Source organism: Caretta caretta, chromosome 5, assembly GCF_965140235.1.
Source record: "Caretta caretta isolate rCarCar2 chromosome 5, rCarCar1.hap1, whole genome shotgun sequence".
Lineage (NCBI taxonomy): Eukaryota > Metazoa > Chordata > Testudines > Cheloniidae > Caretta > Caretta caretta.
Genome location: NC_134210.1, coordinates 70,575,758 through 70,595,445, shown reverse-complemented (window position 1 = coordinate 70,595,445; position 19,688 = coordinate 70,575,758). Strand labels below are relative to the sequence as shown.

General features: G+C 41.9%; 1 protein-coding gene across 1 annotated transcript in view; it reads right to left on the bottom strand.

The window, feature by feature from the left end:
* The window catches only part of MAN2A1 (mannosidase alpha class 2A member 1), a 213,761-nt gene that overhangs the window by 112,241 nt on the left and 81,832 nt on the right, over window positions 1–19,688 (bottom strand). Inside the window, exons 6-9 of the mRNA XM_048849432.2 lie at window positions 19,195–19,368; window positions 14,566–14,752; window positions 11,525–11,702; window positions 1,955–2,157 (exon numbers count right to left, since the gene is read on the bottom strand). Coding sequence (XP_048705389.2) covers window positions 1,955–2,157; window positions 11,525–11,702; window positions 14,566–14,752; window positions 19,195–19,368 — 742 coding nt within the window. The remainder of the gene's footprint in view (window positions 1–1,954; window positions 2,158–11,524; window positions 11,703–14,565; window positions 14,753–19,194; window positions 19,369–19,688) is intronic.

Here is a 19,688-nt window from a genome sequence, read left to right as displayed (position 1 = left end):
TTAATGATGAGGTATACTGTAAGAAAAATGGAGTGGGTGATGTTCTGTGGCCTGCAATATGCAGGACATCAGACTACATGATCACAATGATCCCTTCTGGCCTTAAAGTCTATGAGTCTATTAATTCAAACCTTATCAAGCCAGGTTGCTTCCAGGGTTCCTGCATCAGGATTGTTGAGCCAAACATTCTAAACTGCAAAGGCTTGGTTCCTGAGAATGATGGGAAAATTCTACCTTGGAACAAATGGCACCCCTTCTGGAAGAGAAGGGCACTTTCCTCTGCAATACTGTTTACATCATCATCAAGATGTTCCTTCTGAACGTGGCATCAGCCATTACAATCTGAAAAGCCCTGTGAGATGCTTCCTTCAAGGTGGCCAAGATCACCCCCCATTATGCAAGTTCTTCTCTATTCAGAAGTGGTCTAGTTGAGATCCTGAAACCCTTGAAAGGTAACCCCCAAAATGGCCCTTCTAAAAGCCAAGATGTCTTCTGAGCAGTAGTCCTTTTGGAAGCCAGCTTCAGGTTAAAGCCAACAGGATTCAGAAGGTATGTGCCAATCCAAGAAACAATCCTTTCAGAGCCTGCGATGGGGTCCACAGGTGGCAGCTCCCCCTGGTCGCTCTGGGGATTAACTCTTTTAAGGTGCTGAGCCCTCCTCTCACAGACTCTTCACCTGTCCTTACCCCAAAGGCCGCTCTCACCCCAGGAGCTGCAGCTTCCTCTTTGTGACTTGGCTCTTCAGTCAGGTCACTATGATCCTCCCTTTCCAGGGTACCAAAGTTTTTCAAAGTCTCTCTCCACACTAGCAGTCTCAGGCAGTTTTCACCCCATGGTGCCACTCCCACAGTGGCTGGCAGAGGAACCTGGGAGCACCCTCTACTCCGGGACCGTCTAAGTCAGCAGCCAAGGTCTGTTCCCTTCTAGACTTTATTGCCTTTCCCTGAGCCCTTTCCTTACTATCTGGCAATCCCTGCACAACCCAAGTTTGCCAGCCTCCCAACTGCCTCCAGCCAGTGAGTAACTATAGCCTACATGTCTCTGCAGCCTCTCAACACTCCTCCCTTCTCCCAGGGAGCAACTGCAGACTTTCCCAGCAGTCCCCCTCTGCTTCCAGTTTCTTGGCTTCATAAATCCAGCTCAGCTTCTTGCTCCTCAGCTGGGCTCCCTTCACTGGGCTCCTAATCATGGGATTACTTAGCCACCTGATTTCCCCTCAGCACTGGTCTATCATACTAATTAGCCACCTTCTCAACCTGCATTAACTTTTTTTAGAGCAAGTGTGGAGTAAACACCCCATCACAGAGCCCTAATTGCAAATAGTTCTGCTTTCAGTACCTCTTGTAGCTATTGGGAACAGCCAAGTAACTGCCAAGGAGAAGTACCTGACTAATGATACAGGTCCTCAAGTAATCCCTGCCTCATTTTAAGTAGATTCCAAAGAGCTCTCATAACTTCACTGGGCACACAAATACTCCCGACTACTTCTGATTTGCCACAATATTCCGGCAAAATTCATTCTTTTTATCTCCCTGTCCAAAAAGCCATATCATTCCAGAAAATGATAGATCATTTGACAGCAATCAACACAATTATTCAAGTCCCATCTACAGAGACAAGGATCAAGAATACATTTGCTAGTTTCATGGTATCCAAAGTGACTGGTAACTTCCATAGTATCTTAAAACAATTAAGATATAGGTGGAACTTTAAAAAAAAAAAACTGTTTAGATTGACAAATATCCCATATATTTGTAATTCCATTAAAATGCCACAGCCATATTTCTTCTTCTACATAGATTTTGACAAAGTCCAAATTTTGATGTCAGTTATGAACCTTTTCTATAGTATAATGAAAATAAGCTTCAGAATTTATTTGAAAATGACATTTGATATCTCTGCAGTATTAGATATAAACATTTACACAATACACGTATGAGATGACTATACCTACCTTAAATAGGATTCCAGAACTCTATCTAGCCTTTTGTAGAAGGGTCGTGATGTAAAGTATCCACTCCAATAATGATTATCTCTGTCTGCATATGTGAAGAAATCTCCACTCAGAACAGGAAAAACTGAATTGCTGTTCTTTTCCTCCAAATGACCTGCTTTGCGCAGAGCTTCAAAATAATCTGATAAAGTCCCAAACTGGGCCTGAAATAAAATTATAAGAACTGCTTATGTGACTGACAGATTTCCATTTTATTAGTTTAGAAATTTAGGGTTGAAGTGTATAAACATGGTGGCTTTAAATACGTACTTCAGTACACCTTCTGCAAGAAAGGTCATCACAGAAATATTGCTTTAAATAAAGAAGCTTAAAAATTTCCCTTGACACCTTTGATTCAGGGTTGACATATATATCCCATGAGAAACTATTTCCAACTCACAAAATTAAAACTACCCTTTGTGTTTCCGAGTATAAATACATTCTCTGTAAAGCAGCAGCAGTTTAATCAAGTCAGATGAACAAAATAAGTTTTTCATTTCTCTCTTATAGGCACATATCAGGGACTTGATCAAATCTAGGCTTCAGCTGTAAGAAAACTGTCCTACATTTCTCCTCTCTCTCAAAAAGCTGTCTATTGGAGTTTAGTAACCCAGCATCCAGTAATCCAGTTTATGGAGATGTCTGAAGAGATTACCTCTCATATAATGAAACAAAAGCACCATTTTTAACTTGATTCATTATTTTCAGCTTTATTAGCTCTACTGTGTCACAGCAAAGTTTCTGTTATGCTTTCAAAGCTATTTATAGATCGTGAATAAAACCGACATACATCTGCTTTCAAAGGCCTTCTGCATTTTTCTTCAAAAGTCTGCTTACAAACAACAGTTACATTTTTATTCAAACTTAGTGTTGGAAACAGGAAACTGAAAATAAGTCTACAACCCTTACATTTAGTTTTAAGCGTAGTTGTTTTAAAGAGATGATAGTTGAGCAAACTGGAGTTTGAATCAGACAAAAATATTATGATTACAAATGGAGAGGGAACAGCATGAAGACATAAGAAAAGCGATGTCCCTGTGATCAACTGAGAATTTATACACTTGAAATAATACAGTAATTAAAAAGGCAGTATTACACAAATAAGAAGCTTTATAAATCAATGCTTTCATAATGTTTATATTAAATATTGAAACAAATAAGACTTTTTCACAACCTTAAGTTAATTGGCAATTAAGGTGTACTGTTGTGAAAATATTGGTGTCCAGTTTGGGCGTTTTGAAAAAGGTATTTGCAAATGAGTGATTTTGAATTTGTCTTCTTACACTAACGTCTTTTGTGTTATAAGCTTACTTGTTTTAGGATATGTACTTCAGTAAATTCACACTGGAAAAAGATAAAATCTCTTAGAAGTACAGTATTTCCATGTGGACATTTCTGGGGACTCTGGCCTTTTACTTTTAATTTCTTTGTTATTCAACGCAATTAACAAACACCTAAAAAGCTTTCACTGTGTGAATTACACATCCTTTAATTTATGATTTACCTTCTTTTTTTAGGTTTAGGAGTGACAATACAGTTATGAAATTAGGCTAAATCAAGATTCATTGTCAACTCCCAGAACCCAATATATGCCTGATCCTGCACCACTAAAAGCAACAGGAGTTTTACTATTGACATCAATGGACACAAAATCAAGCCCATTACATGTAAGCAAATAAACAGTCCAACTAACTATAGGGAGGATCAGCCACCTCGGACACTTTCATGTGCATTGATAGTGCTTCCAGCACACCACAGGATTTAAAGACATCACATAGCTCAGTGTGATTTTGCTATGTTGCCCATTAAGAAAGATATGGTAAGGATTACTAATTAATGTTTATTTTACTATGTGTACTTGCCAGAAAATTATGCTAGTACAATTTATCTTTCTGTAGGCATATCACTTGTTCACAAATGTAATACATGTTTAAGTTTTAGCCTGCTCAACTATTAGTTTCCAAGATATAAAATCTCAGTTTAAAAAAAAAAATCAATACTTAAAGGAAAGCAGGAATACCAAATATTTTCAAAACATTAAACACCTATACTCACTTTCAAAGTGCCATACACAGCTTTTATTTGAGAAACTATATAGAACTTATATTAATTGACGAAGAATAGCTGAAATAGTTCAGAGTAGGGTCAGTTACAGATGACAATACTTTGGAGCCAAAGATTGAATCGGAGGCAGAGTCCCCATTGATCGCATAATGTTCTGTGAAGGTACGGACTGACGCCCAAGTCGTCGTCCTACAAATTTCTGAGATAAGGACATTCTTGAGGAAGATGACGGATAAGGAGATTGACTTCATGGAGTGTGCGCGAATACCAGCTGCAGATGTTATGTTGCAAACCTGATAACATTGCTTAATGCTGCTCAAGACCCATTTGGACAGCCTCTGGGCTGATATTGCTGAGCCCTTGGATCTTTCTGAAATAGAAAGGAAAAGCTTGGGAGATTTCCTAAGAGCCTTCGTCCTATCCAGATAAAAGGTCAGAGCTCTCCTAATGCCTAGCACATGTAGTATAGCTTTCCTGTAATCACTGTTCCCGAGTAACAGCCGTGTTAGTCTGTATTCGCAAAAAGAAAAAGGAGTACTAGTGGCACCTTAGAGACTAACCAATTTATTTGAGCATAAGCTTTCGTGAGCTACAGCTCACTTCATCGGATGCATACTGTGGAAAGTGTAGAAGATCTTTTTATACACACAAAGCATGAAAAAAATACCCCCCCCCACCCTGGATTTGTGCTGGAAATGGCCCAACTTGATTATCATACACATTGTAAGGAGAGTGATCACTTTACATAAGCTATTACCAGCAGGAGAGTGGGGTGGGGGGAGGTATTTTTTCATGCTTTGTCTGTATAAAAAGATCTTCTACACTTTCCACAGTATGCATCTGATGAAGTGAGCTGTAGCTCACGAAAGCTTATGCTCAAATAAATTGGTTAGTCTCTAAGTTGCCACACACTCCTTTTCTTTTTGTAATCACTGTGAAGCTTAGGGTAAAAATTCAAAAGGTGGATCAGATGGTCCATGTGAAAAGGAGAAGTCAGCTTGGGGCTGAACTTCGGGTGTGGTCTGAGTGTGACCTTGTCTCAAAAGAATACTGTGTAGGGGGGGGATGTGCCATCAGAACCGCTATTTGCCCTATTCTCCTAGCCGAGGTGATTGACACCAGCAAGGCAGTTTTCACTGACATGTACATAAGCGAACACGTCACCCTGGGTTCACAGGGATGTCTAATCAGGCTTTTCAACACTAGATTTAGATCCCACGTAGGGGTGGTATGTTGGGGTGTGGAAAAAGGTTTACTATACCCCTAGGGAAACATTTTGTGGTTAGGTTTGATAGCACTGAGTATCTGCCTACTTGTAGGTGAAAGGCTGCTATGGCCAGTAGGTGGACCATGAGTGAACTGAAAGATTGTCCCAATTTTTAAGAGTCCATACATAGTATAGGATCTTCGGAAGGGTAGCCGATGTCAGAGAAATTTGTTGGGAATTACATCAAGTTTGAAACCTGGAACACTTTTACAGGTATATACGGTGTGTCATGGATTTTCTACTGTGTAGTAATTCCTCTTGTACCTCCTCCGAGCAGGAGCTTTCTGTGTATGGGAACCATGAAGTAGACAAGCCTTGAGGTGGAGAATCCCCAGGTTGGGATAAGTGCATCCTTTGTTCTGCAAGAGGAGGTATGGAGTGGATTGGAGAGAGATAGTCAAGCACATCGTGAGTTGTGCCAGATAAGTCTGTCTCGGCCAGGTGGGAGCAATCAGTATGACATGTGCTCCTTCTCTTTTTATTTTCAATAGGACTTTTGACAGTAGGGGAAATGGGGAAAAGGCATAGAGAAGGTCCTTGTCTCACGGAAGGAAACAGTCACCCAGAGAGTGCTGTATTATCCCTGCTTTGGAGAAGTAGTGTGGACATTTCCTGCTCAGGGAAGTGGTGAACAGGTTTGTGGTCAGTGTCCCCCATTACCTGAATATGTCATGAAGCACTGCTGGGTTTATCTCCCATTCATGGTCATGTAGGAACTTGTGACAGACTGTCCGCCATCATGTTTTGTATGCCAGGAAGGTAGGCTGTTGACCATGTAATGTTATGTGAGATGCATCTGTTGCATAACTTTAGTGCTTCTGCACAGAGGGACAGTGACCTGGCTCCTCCTCATTGATTTTTGTAATACATACAAGCTATGTTGTCTGTTAGGACTCTTGTGTGTATTCCCTTGATCAGCAAGAGAAATAGGTGCAGGCACTCCTGACAGCCTTGAGCAAGAGGAGGCCAATGTGGAGGGATGCCTTGTATTGTAAGGTCATTTAGGGATGCATCAGCAGTGAGAAGTAATGACAGGGAAGTCTGCGAAAAGGGGATTCCTTTGCAAACATTTGCTGGGTTTTTCCACCAGTCCAGGGAGCTTTTGACCTTGGTGGGCAGCGACAGATATTTGTCTAGTCTATCTCTGTTTGGTCAGTAGATCGAGCTGAACAACATCTGGAGACACCATATGTGAAGCCTGGCATGAGGTATCCCCGCTGCACCAGCTGCCATATGCCCCAAGAGTTGAAGGCAGTGGCTGGCTGATATCTGGGGGCTGTTTTGTACTGTCTCTATAAGCGCGGACAAGTAGAGGAACTTGTGGTGGGGTAGAAGCGCTTTGGCCTATAACAACTCAAAGTCAGCCTGTAGCGGAGCAATTGCCCCACTCCTGAAAAAAGGTAGGCTCATTGAGTGTGGCTGCAGCTGTGCCCGCTTCGCCAATCAGGCCACAGCTGGCCCTGATAAAAGGGCTGAGGGCGGAGCTGGGTCACAGTCTCTCGCTCTCTCTGGAGAGAGAAGGACCTAGCTGCCTGAAGGAGCAAGGATACCTGAGGCTGAGCAGTGCTGGGGAAGGGCAAAGGAGCTGGGGAGCTTCAGCCTGGCAATTCCCCAGGCTGAGGCCTTGGTTTAAGTCTAAGAAGGTACTGGGGCTGCAGAGGGGGCAGCCCAGGGATAGGCAGAGGCAGCTGGTCCAACTCTCTTGCCAATGATGAGTGGCCATTACGGACTGCAGTTTGCCCTAGTGAGAGGGGGCTAGATGACGACTGGCAGTAGCCACTGAGGCAAGGTGGGTGTAGAGGATTGGGGGTTCCCCTGGAGGAGAGACCCAGAGTGTGGGTAGTACTGCAGTGGGGAGAACCCCAGGGTAAGGGGCACTGGGAGGGACACGGGAACAAGAGATAATTCCCAAGATGACCAGCAGGAGGCGCTGCACCAGTGAGTCTTCGGTCCACTACACAGCTCCTATGAATTCCAGGCGTTGTACTAGGGTAAGAGCTGATTTATGGCTGTTGATCTATAGGCCCAGTTCTGTGAACAAATCTATTGTGGTTTTGGTAACCCAGTGAGCCTCGTTGAAGGAGCGGGCTCTGAGGAGGAAATCATCCAGGTAGGGATAGACCATGAACCCCTGGGACGACAGGTGTGTGGCCACTATTGACAGAATCTTGGAGAATACCCTCAGAGTCGATGATAGCCCAGTTTCATATTCCAATGCTGGAATAATCATTGCTAGAGTAACCATCTTGAATTTTTGAGCTGTGACAAACTTGTTGAGTGCTCAGAGATCTAGTATGGGTCTCCAACCTCCCTTCTTCTTGGGCATTAGGAAATAGTGACAGTAAAAAAGCTTTGCCTCATAGATGTTGAAGTACAGGAGCCATGGCTCCTAACTGTAGTATGCAATCTCTCTCGTCCTAGTAAACTCTCGTAAGAAGAGTCCCTAAAGAGGGACAAGGAAGGATGTTGAGTAGGGGAGAGGTAAAGTAAAAAAAATCTCCAAGACCCATCAGTCTGACGTTATGTGTTCCCAGGTGCTACAGAACGTGGCAAGGCGATAGCCAAATGGATGGGATAGGATGGTCACTGTAGTGATTGAGGGGAGTGGTCTGTCAACACCTCAGCCAACATGTCAAAATTGGTGTTTTGAGGTGGAACGTTGCGACATGGAAGACTGTGGACCTGATGGTTTGCATTTGGAGAACCTAGATTTCTTTCTTTGAGGTTCATAAAAGCATTGAGTCAGGTAGTGAGATGTACGGAATTTATGTTGCCGCAGCGGACTAAATCTTCTCTTTGTTACGGTTGTTTACATCCCTAATGAGCACAGAGGTGCCCTGGAATCCCTAACAGTATGGAGGGATGCGTCAGTCTTTTCAGCAAACAACTTGGTGCCTTCAAAATAAAGGTCTTCAGCAGTTCTTTGCATCGCTTTAGAGAAGCCCAAAAGGTGTAACCATGACACATGTCATATAACCACTGCCGTGGAAATGGACTGGGATGCTGTATCGGCTACATCAAGGGCTGACTGGAGCATTGTTTTGACTACTAGTTGTCCTTCCTGGACAATAGCTCAGAACTGGTCGTGCTTTGACTGGGAGCTGATCAATAAAGCTGTTGAGTTTTGAATAGTAAATGTTGTCATACTTGGTCATTAAGACTTGATAATTTGTTATTCAAAACTGCAAAGTGGCGGAGGAGTAGGCCTTTCTCCTGAAGCGGTCCACGCATTTCCAATCCCTATCATAGAGGGATGGATCTCATTTGGTGCTGGCGGCTGCAGGATTTTACCATGTCCACAACGATGGAGTTGGGCGGAGGGTGAGAAAGAAGATATTCCACCTCCCTAGGCAGGATGCAATATTTTTTATCGACCCATTTATAAGTAGGCATCGCCAATCCTGGGATTTGCCATACAGTTTTTGTGGGGTCCAGGAGGGCTCACTGATGGGGAGGAATATTCTGGAGGAGGAGGAAGAGTATAGGAGGTTCAAGGAGTTTGTGGTGAGTGTCCTTGACATCCTCCAGGGGTTCTGCAACCCTTTGGCCAAGTCCTGGAAGAGCCAGAAATCAGCAGCTAAGAATGACTGTCTCATCTGGAGGAAAATATATTGGTTCTTGGAGTAACCTCTTCCTCCATTCCACCCTCCTGTTCCTCCATAATCTCCTCTGGAGGTTCCAAGATTCTGGATACCATAGCCAAGGGAGAATGTCTCAGGGGCTCACGGGTGAGGCTGACAGTCCAAGGAGTATGGGAGCAATACGCCGCCCAGGAATCCCAGTAGGGCCACTGAAACGGTGGGATAGATCCCAGTGGTGGTGCCCATGGCTGGTCGTATTATGTGAGTGGTAGGGGCAGGCTGAGGGTATACCCGAGGAGCCCCTTGATAACAGGCATCATAGGGACAATGGGAGGAGTGATTGGAGATGACTTTCTCTGGCTCGCTGTCTGATTTGCTACTAGAAAGTGGAGGTGCATGGCAGGGTACCAGAGAAGACTCCCACACTTGGAGAAGACTTGGTATTGAATTCCCAATGCCAAGAGGAGGAGACTCTGGTATATCAGATAGCCTGAATTCTCCTGAGTGCTGGAATTCCAGAGGTGCCACTGGTGGTACGGAGAGAGTCGGGGATCTCGCTCACACCAAATGCTCCGGTGCTGGATGGGGCACTGATGACAGTGCCAAAAGTACAGCATGTACTGGCAGCGTTTTCTTACTGGAGCACTCTCTGCTCCAATCTTTTTCCACTGGGTACCGTTGGCTTGGTGCATGTGCCCATCAGAATCTTAGGTGCATCTACAATACCTGCTACTCTAGATCTTCTTAAGCCATGGGTACCAGGTTTGAACTGTCTCAGTGCCAATGATACCGACCATGCAGGAGATCTTTTACGGATAGCTCAGGGCTCACTCTGGGGACTCAACACTCTCTTTTTTGATGACTTATGAGAGGGGTCTGCAGCTGGTTTCTTTGACCCACAGTCCTCTGATTTTGAGGGCTGTGTAGAAAACCTGCACTTTCTGGGTGACTCCTGGCATGGATCCAGAGAAGGTTGGAGGGCTGCCTCCATGAAGATGATCTTCTGTCTTAACTCCCTGTCCTTTCAAGACCTGGCTCTGAGTTGCTGGAAGAGACCACACTTCTGGGCAATGTGGCCTTCCCCAAGGCAGCATATGCAGCAAGAGTGTTTGTCTGGCACAGGGACAGCCTCTTTGCAAGACAGGCACTTCTTGAAGTCCGATGAGCCAGGCATATCCTGCTGGGGGAAGGGGTTCCCAACAAAAAAAAAAGAAAAGGTTTTTTTTGTTTGTTTTCTGAAGAGAAAATAAAGAGAAAAAACTACATCTAAGATGAAGGATACTAACTACTAGAAATGCTAAAGAAAGCTAATGATCGCAAATGGACTGCTAAGGGCTTTATCTCTAGCAGGAGCAGCTGACAAGGAACTGAGGGGCGTTAGCCCACCCTTGCTGGTTAGCCTCGTGGCAGGGCACAAGGAGGGACAGAACCTGTGCAGGCCTAATGGACACTGCTGCCAAAGTTCTCCAATCTGCAACGCAGAGATACAAGCACACCTATAGTGGAGCACCCATAGAGACACGACTCAGAGAACAACTGGAAGCTACTCAAAGCAACAAGAGAAGAAAGAAACTTCCTTAAACTTAAAGGCTATTGTTTAAAGTAAACCACTATGGCCATTGTTTATATTTCTTATAGAATAATTTCAAGCCTTGGAAGGAAAAAAATAAAGTTAGTCTGGCTTGTCATTAACCTCAAGTACATTCAAAATCATCCATCAGTTGAACTACACATTTTTATTTTAAGGACTTACTTCTATTTTTAATTTTATTTTTACAGTTGTGGGATGAGTGGGTAGTGCTAACAGCAGGTCTGCCAGGGCCCAAGACACCAGGGGACAAGGTGCAGGGGAGGCAGTGATCATCCTGGTTAGGCGAAGCAGAAGCCACTGGCCAGGACTGTAAGAAAGAGGATGAACCCCGAGCTGTATGGGAGGCCAACCCACTGCTGAACAGTTCCTGCCCAAGGACAGCTCCCATGTGCCTGGCTGGTGGTGAGTGAGTGACTGAGCAGAGCCGTGACAGCAAAGTTGCAGAAGTCTCCCCGCACTGCCACAGGAGCCACTCAGCAATATGGTGGTCTCCCCGTGGCAGAAAGCTCACCCTCTTCCTTCTGCAAGTCATGACCAGAGGTCTCTGTGCTGCCTCACCAGGATAGCAGTCTTCCTCTGAACCTTGCGCCTCCAGGGATCGAGTGTCACCAATCCTGAAGCAGTGCAATTAGCCCTCTGTAGAACCACTGTTATGGACCTGCTCACTCTCTGCCCTGACAGGAAAGCTGCAGATGGCTGCCAAGGCCAGTGACAATCATCCATGCAGGCATGCCAACTGTTAGAGATTTTTCTTCCATTTACTGACAGTTATCGATTAAAATCAAATCCTGCCAAGCCTAACTATAAAACTTGATCAGTACTACCTTCCTTACTAACCAAGAGTTTCAGTTAAGCTATAGTAGTATTTAGCTAGCTTTCTCCATGATGCAAAACAAATTCATACAAAAATCTCAGTATATCAGAAGGTGTTAAAGAGTGAAACAGGAGTACATAAAAAGTTTAAATTAGGGCTCATTGATGTTAGAACAGGACTACAACTATTTGAAAAAAATAAATATGCAGTTTACCTTAACATGTAACTCAGGATGAGAGTTCATAAAATCAAAAAGCTTTTGATAATTCTGGTACTGCTGATCCCATTCTGAGCTCTCACTGTAGCGGAAATCATCCCCTAGTGGAGCCAACAGAACTTTAGTACGGAAAAGCTTTGACTTCTTTCTGTACTGATCTAAAATCATCCAAGCCCTTGGAAGAAAAAAAAATTATAAAATTTAGAATATAGAAAAGTAATCACTTGACAAGATGACAAATGTCTAAAATATGTTCTATACAACACCTTACAACTAGCCTTGCAAAATTCTACTTGTCCATTTACTTGTGATAATTAAAAAGGTAGGTTTTTTCCTCCCTAATAGCAACATATTAAATAGTGGGTTAAAAACTTTAGCACCTGAGCTAGTGAAAGTGTTCATAAAATTTTGTACGGCTTCTCTGAATAACCATGATTGCCATTAAAATCTTTTCAGTACTATTTTTTTCTAATTAAAGTTACTTAGGTACATTTAATATAAGAAATACTGTCAATACTGCAGTTACGTTAGTTACATGCCAAAGATTTTACAGAAACTATAAATCTAAAGATTTCTAAAACAACAACTTACCTACTTTTAATGCATATTCTCAAAGAGGTTGCAGCATGTACACATTTAGAATGGTTTCCAAACCATTAATGCTTAAAATTTGGGAAGGGGGGGGTTAAATGTTGTATGTGAAAGTTTTTATGAGTTACAAATATTTTTTGCAATATATCCAAAATCTGTAAAAATTTTAATAAGATGTTTCGTTTTTTTAAGCTATATAAACTGCTTTTACTTAGAATAAGTTTTCTGTTAGCATTCTCATTAATAGGTAGTTTTAAATCTTGGATGAATAAACTGCAGACATTGAGTTACGTGGTCTGCTCAGACAAACATAACCCACCTAGTATCATCAATGTTTTCTTGCCGGCAGTCCATTTTATAGTTTGTCATTAGCCATTCTCAAAGCGTTGAACTGCCTTGACTGAAGCAATACCCCTTGTGAGGTCAGAAAGACTACTCTGAATCTAGGGTACGTGAAGTCCTCCCCTCAGAGAAATAGGTATGCTATCACTTACAAACTACAGCAACTGGCAGTATAGAAGAAGAGGAGTTCCAAAAGAAGCTCATTTGTGGTTCAAATTTTACACGTGCACTCTGAGACCAGACAACAGTTTGTCCATATTCGTGATCATTTGCCCAAAGTTACTTGTGTGATATGGAAAAAAAGGTTAGTAAGTGAGGTATTTTCCCTTGGCACCTCTTCTTTCCTGTCTTCCCTCTCCAATTTCTTTCTCAATCAGTTGCACAGTTTGTCAATGGGTTTCTATAGCATAGGGAGGATGGAATACCCATACTCAGAAGAATAATCAGGGCAAAACACACCAGATCTCAGATCTGTTGGACACGAGAAACATCTCTGTAATGAAACCATACCTCACCCCACCTCTGCGGCCCCCCACCTCTACCCCTTCTGGCTCCCTGGCAGCACAGTACCAAATGTGCACTTCCATACGTTCATGTGTTGATTTCGGTTACATTTGCCTGAACTCTGAATTCTGTTTTTTCTAATCTTTTGTTTTTATAAACACTCAATTTTTTTCAGCTTACATTATTGATATGTACTATCAGCATAACTATTTCAAACATTTTTTATGGGACTATTTAGTTTTGTTTTCAATTAATTGGATTAGATGTGGGAGTCATATGCAAAGATACAGTGTATGCTCCCACTACTCTCCCTCAGAGGGTATATCTGCACTTCAATGAAAAACCCATAGTGCTCAGCCTCAGAACCCGGGTCATTTGACTCAGGCTCATACGACTAAAAGTAACAGTGTAGACATATGGGCTTGGGCTCCGGCCTGAACTGCGAGACCTTCCTCTCTCACAGAGTTTCCGAGCCCGAACAGCTACCCTGTTGTTTTAGCCCCATAAGCCTGGGTCAATTGACCCAGGCTCTGAGACTCAGTGTCACTGGTCTTTTGTTGGAGTGTAGACAAACCCAGAGAGATCCTGATGCCATCCCCGTGCCTGACAGTACAGAATCTGGAAAAAGTCTGACAAGCAAATTGTTTGTACCTCTTCCTGGTACTCATAAAATGTAACTGACCCAAGAGTTGTAGACTTGTTTATTAGGAACTGGGGAATTAACACATTAACTCAGTGTATTAATTTTAGTTTCTCTTACAGTTACCACTTTCATAAATTGTACTAGCAACTGTTTTGGGAATTGACACACATACAGTGCATATGTAATAGAAATTATTTCTCCTAGGACAGGGGTTGGCAAACTTCTTGGCCCGAGGGCCACATCGGGGTGCAAAACTGTATGGAGGGCCAGGTAGGGAAGGCTATTTCTCCCCAAACAGCCTGGCCCCAGCCCCCATCTGCCCCCTCCCACTTCCCGTCCCCCTCAGAACCTCACACCCATCCAACCCCACCCTGCTCCTTGTCCCCAGACCACCCCCTCCGAGGACCCCCACCCCTAACCACCCCCTAGGTCTCCTCCCCCATTTAACCCCCACCGCTCCCCGTCCCCTGACTGCCCCCCGCCCAAGAACCTCTGCCCTATACAACTGCCCCCTGGTCCCCGTCCCCTGACCACCTCCCTCCACCCCCCGCCGGGACCCCACCCCATCCAACTGCCCCCTGCTCCCTGACTGCCCCCCAGGAGCCCCTGCCCCTTAAACAACCCCCCCGGCCCCGTTACCATGCCGTTCAGAGCAGCATGTCTGGGAGCCGCACAGGAGCCAGACACGCTGCTGTGCTGCCCTGCATGAGCGCGCGGCGGTGTAAGTGCGGGGAAGGGGGGACAGCAGGGGAGGGGCCGGGGGCTAGCCTCCTGGGCCAGGAGCTCAGCGGCTGGGCAGGACAGTCCCGGACGCCGGATGTGGCCCGCGGGCCATAGTTTGCCCATCTCTGTCCTAGAGGATCGTCTTTTTTAAATACTAAAACAAGCAAGTTGTGATGTTAGTATCGCCTTCAGCAAGTACAAATTACTGAATTCCACAATACTTTCAGTACTGTACCTGTGCTGAACATTCCCAGCATGAATGGCCTCAGGAGGAACTCTCCAGGGACAACTTACTCTTCCCCCAGGAAGACGCTTAAAATCAAACTGGCAACAGATTTTAGGATCTGGACCACATGTATGAGGAACGTCATAGCTGTAGAAAGGCATCATGTGGCAAAGGATATCTGTATTGGATCCCAAATCTAAAAGTACATGAACAGAATATATCTATAAAATAAAGCCATATTTCATTGTCTAAACTAAATTAACTAACTGTCTGGGCCTAATCCAGGAGTGCTTTTAATATGCTATCTTAAAATACAGTGCCATTTTGGAGATCTGAGCCCTGACACTGCACCATTTAAGTCACCGGGCGTTTTGCCATTGACTTTAATTAATGTAGGATCAAGTCTCTAATGATTAAGTTACCTTAAAGACAATACCTCAATGAATAATGAATTGTACCTGAATTTTCCTAAATTCCGTAAAGACAAAATCCATTCTTCTATGTGTTTTTATAATTCAATTTTTCAGTGGTGCTTACTCAAAACAATTCCCACTGATTAATTTGCATGGAGAAATCATTTATTTATTTAGCTCAACATCAGCAACAACTCTGTACTGAACTAAACAATTATCTCACTGAAATAAGACAAAAGGTACATTTTTCAACAGGTCAGATTCTCTTTTAAAAGAAGAATTTAAAATTTTAGTGGGCATCAGGGTTTTCTCTTAAAGAGGTTCTAAGTAAAACAGCATCAGGAAATTACTATGAGAAGATACTGATAAAAAGTAAATTAAACAAGAATTACTATCATGATTTTCTTACATTTACAACCCTTTGATTAGATATTAAATACTAGGATTGTGTTTGGGAGTTGGGTATAATGTAAGTCAACCAGAAATTTTGGCATCTGCAGAATCTGCATGCAATGTGAGCTTAATCATAGGAAGCAACAAGTAGAGCAGATTGCTGACTGTATTGCCCACCTATCTTTGTGTACCATCTATTTACATCCTTTGCTTTCAATATACCTGTAAACTTCCAAACACAAGAACTCACCAGATGATTTTACACCAGAGTTTGGAGCTTCCCACTCATTCCCACTTTAAATATATGAATAATTCAGTAGAGAGAACAGGAAGAGGGGTGTGGTCCTGCAGCTAAGAATAAAGGCTGCTGTAACATGAAGTGCTGTACTGTAGGAAGAGGGATACTGTAGAGAGTGGAGACGATGCGTGAAGGGGGAGGGGAAGCCAACCAAACAGCAACCCAGCTGGGGCCTGGTTTTCAATTTAACCTGACAAGAGAAAGACACTCTTATCCACTCAAAACTGACTCTAGTAAATCAAAACATCAGATCACTATGCATGAGAAGTGGAGTTGGAGGAGTTCTACACTGAAACCCAAAAAGAAAACATCTGAAAGGAGTGTTAAATTATTTGAATTAAAATATACAGCCTCAAGGTCCTTACCTTGCAAACACATATGCATGTGCTTAAAGCAACACATGAGACTACTGCTAAGCAAATGAACGGGACCATTCACTTCAATGGGTCTAACTCCCACATACCTCTTAAATGTTGCACATTCTGCTTAGAACATCCTTCCCAAACCCATTTGCCAAACCACCTCCCGCACCTCATTCAAGCTCTCCTAAATATTCAGTTCTGCCATTTTGTCTATTAAAAGCAAGGGGAAAGAAAGAAATATAAATATCAAAAATTTCAAGATTTTTAGGGGGATGGGGGGAAATAAAAATCTTAATTGTCACCCTTCTTTCAAATCTCCCCTTTATTACACTTTACACTTGCCAGTCCTGAAGAATTTAATTTGTAAACTTAAGGACAGGGACCATGTCTCCACTTGTTTTGAGAGACAAATCTTTTTTTTAAATCATCACTAAAAACATAATAATTGAAAGAGCAAACCACAACGCAGTTGGCTCTCCCATGGCCCTTTACCCATCTATCAAATAAGCAATACCCGCTTGGCTGGGATTACGATAATGGTATAAAAATCAATGCTGATGATAGTCATCTATGGTAGGTACACATTACAGATTTAGATTTCTATTTATCATCAGGTGGAAGGCGCTATAATTACACTACATACTAATGCTATGCTTTTAATACTTCTGCATTATTACACTGTAAACTGATTGGGGCTGGAGTCATGTTTCTCAGCATACTACTACAATGGGGTCCCGATCTTGATCAGTAAACAAACATGAACACCCTAGGTCCTCCGCCAACTTTTGGTCGTCAATTTATGTAAAACTAAAACAAGCTCTAAAGTTAACATGTAAATAATTTTTAATAATGTTTAATATTTCATAGGATTTTACCAGGAAATATGCTTAATAGATTATGTACTAGATTGTTAATTCCCTAGTAGTCTCGAGTCAGTTAGCTACTTTTTCATGGTGAATTTGTTCAGTCTTAATTTCAAATTTGTTGAGACCTTACGACCTCTTAGCCACTCAAATCTAATTTCACACTCTCCAGGCGATTCATATCACTTCAGGATATCTAATATTAGGCAAGGATGATCTACTAATACTTTTAAGTCTGCAGGTGATCAGCTTTTTAGGTGAGCTGCAAAATGGGGGTGGGAATTGGCTTTTTACTTCTTTATGGATGTTAAAAAAGCCCTAAAAGTTTTCTTTTAAAAATGTTTGATTTTTACCTTCAGGTCTTGGTTACACTTGAAAACTACTGGAGAGTTAATGAAGTTACGACAACACAAGAGACTGAAAACTGAGCAAGTGAGATAAGAGATTTTGATTTTTGCAGCTGGGGTCTTCTTAGTACCTATTTAACTCCAATGCCTGACAAAAAGATATGACACCTTCAGTTGAGATCCTGGTATTCACAATACATATACTCAGATATCCCCAATAAATCCTTTGCAATTCTAGGGAAGAAAATATACAACATTCCTGATGTTCTTAAGATAAAACAGCAAAAATAAGACAAAATCAAAACACAACAACACAACACTTTTCTGGCTTTTTTTATCTATCAAACAAAAAAGGCCAAAACCATTTTAAAAAAATCATTTACAAGAAGAATTAAAGGTGACTTCAGTTCTGAAATACTAGAATACTCTGATGTGAACCCAAACCCCAGGACACTAACTTTATCATTGGTGTTTATTTTGACTACCATTTAGAAAAGCTAATGTCAAGTTAGAAATTGAGCCGCATACACAAAAAATAAGTTTAACAACAAAAATTACTCCAGGATGAAGTCTGTGTGTAACAACTTCACTCCTCTGGCACAATGGAACTTTCAACAATAAAGGTAAAGCTAGCTCATGCAGCAGACGGAACTTTCTCTGGAGCCAAGCCGAACCAAAACTCCGGAATAAACTCCCACAGGAACTAATGAATATTACAAACCTCGCCAGCCAACGTTTCAAGTGAAAGACACATTATTTTGACGAGGTCTTCTCTAAAACTGACAAATAGCAATGTTAATTATTTTTTAAAATTCTGAAACAAAAACATTCTACTGCACGCACTTCTCCCCCTGGGGAAAGAATGAACAAACTAATACATGACAGATTTTAGTCATGCTGCTTAATGCGCTACTGGAAAGCACTCTGACACGATGGTAATGAGCATGGTGTAAATACATTTACAAAACAGAATATACATTTCCAGCCCATATCCATCTGCTGACATTTATTTACTATACTGGATACTTTAAACCTGATCTATATCTTGCTTGTATTTTTGAATAGGGTTTGTTTGGCTAGAGCTGTTAATGAGACTACAGTTTTGTTTTTTTTACTAAAGCGGACCTGAATACTCAGTTAACAATTCTGATGTACTAGATTAAACTTTATCCTTTGCATTCTAATTCTACCACCCCAACTGTCTGAGAATATTAATTGCTCTGAAGAATCCTGCTTAGTAAAATTCTGTTTGAGAAGATTAATTATTCTGAAGTCTTGCTTGATAAAATTAAAAACAAATGGAAATCATATCACATTCTACACCTTTAAATCACAGCAAAATACCTGAAAAATGTTGTTGAAATTTTTGTTGTAAGAAAAATGTCTCTCTCTGCACCCTTACTCCACTCTTCCCTCTTTTCCCTTTTTTTTCCTCCCCCAACTGAAAAAAGTAAGAGGAGAAAACAAAATAGTGGGAGAAAGAGGGAAAAAATAGTTTCCCGCTTTTTACTTCTTCCTGCCCACTGAAGAAGTGGGGAAAACATTTGTTTTGTTTTAAAATGTGAGAGAAAGTAACTTAAAAAAAAACACTTTTCCCCACCCAACTTTCCAGTGAAGACAGAAAGAACGTAGACAAATAAGAAAGAAGAAAAAACAAAATTAATATTTTCAATTCAAAATTAAATGACATTTTTCTTTTTCTCATTTTTGTCAGAAAAGAAAATTCTGAAAAAAATCAAAATTTTGAATACAACGAAATGTGTTCCTTTCTTTAAAAATGTTTTTTGCACCAGTAAAATATTAAAAATTTTGACCAGCCCTACTTTTATTTACTTCATACATTCTGCACCAGGTCATCTGTTTACTGTAGAGGTTTTCACAACTGTTTATTTAATGCCTATTTCCAGTTCTCAGGAGGTATAAAGCAACAAATGACAGAGATACCAAGAAAACAATACATACCCCAGTTCTGTCTCCAAAAAAATTCTAGTGTCTTCTGGGTTGCAAAATATTTTTTAACCGAGTAATGAACTCTCTGTATAAGCATGCTGGAAAATCCTGAACGTTTCAGAAGGTAAGTCATTGTTGGCGAATGCCCAAAGGGATCGATGGCCCAACCAGACTTCGGTTTTACTCCTGTTGAGCAGCAGAATGTGTCAGAAGTTTGTGTCTTTCTTACTTATTTCTCATTTCAAAGAAAGCTACACCCATACTATTCAACCCAGTGTTCAGAAAAGTCAAGTGGTGCAAAGCACTTAGTTTAAGAACACAAGAATGGCCATACTGGGTCAGACCGAAGGTCCATCTAGCCCGTATCCGGTCTTCCAACAGTGGTCAATGCCAGGTACTTCAGAGGGAATGAACATAACAGGTAATCATCAAGTGATCCATCCCCTGTTGTCCATTCCCAGTTTCTGGCAAACAGAGGCTGCAGACACTTCAGAGCATGGTTTTGC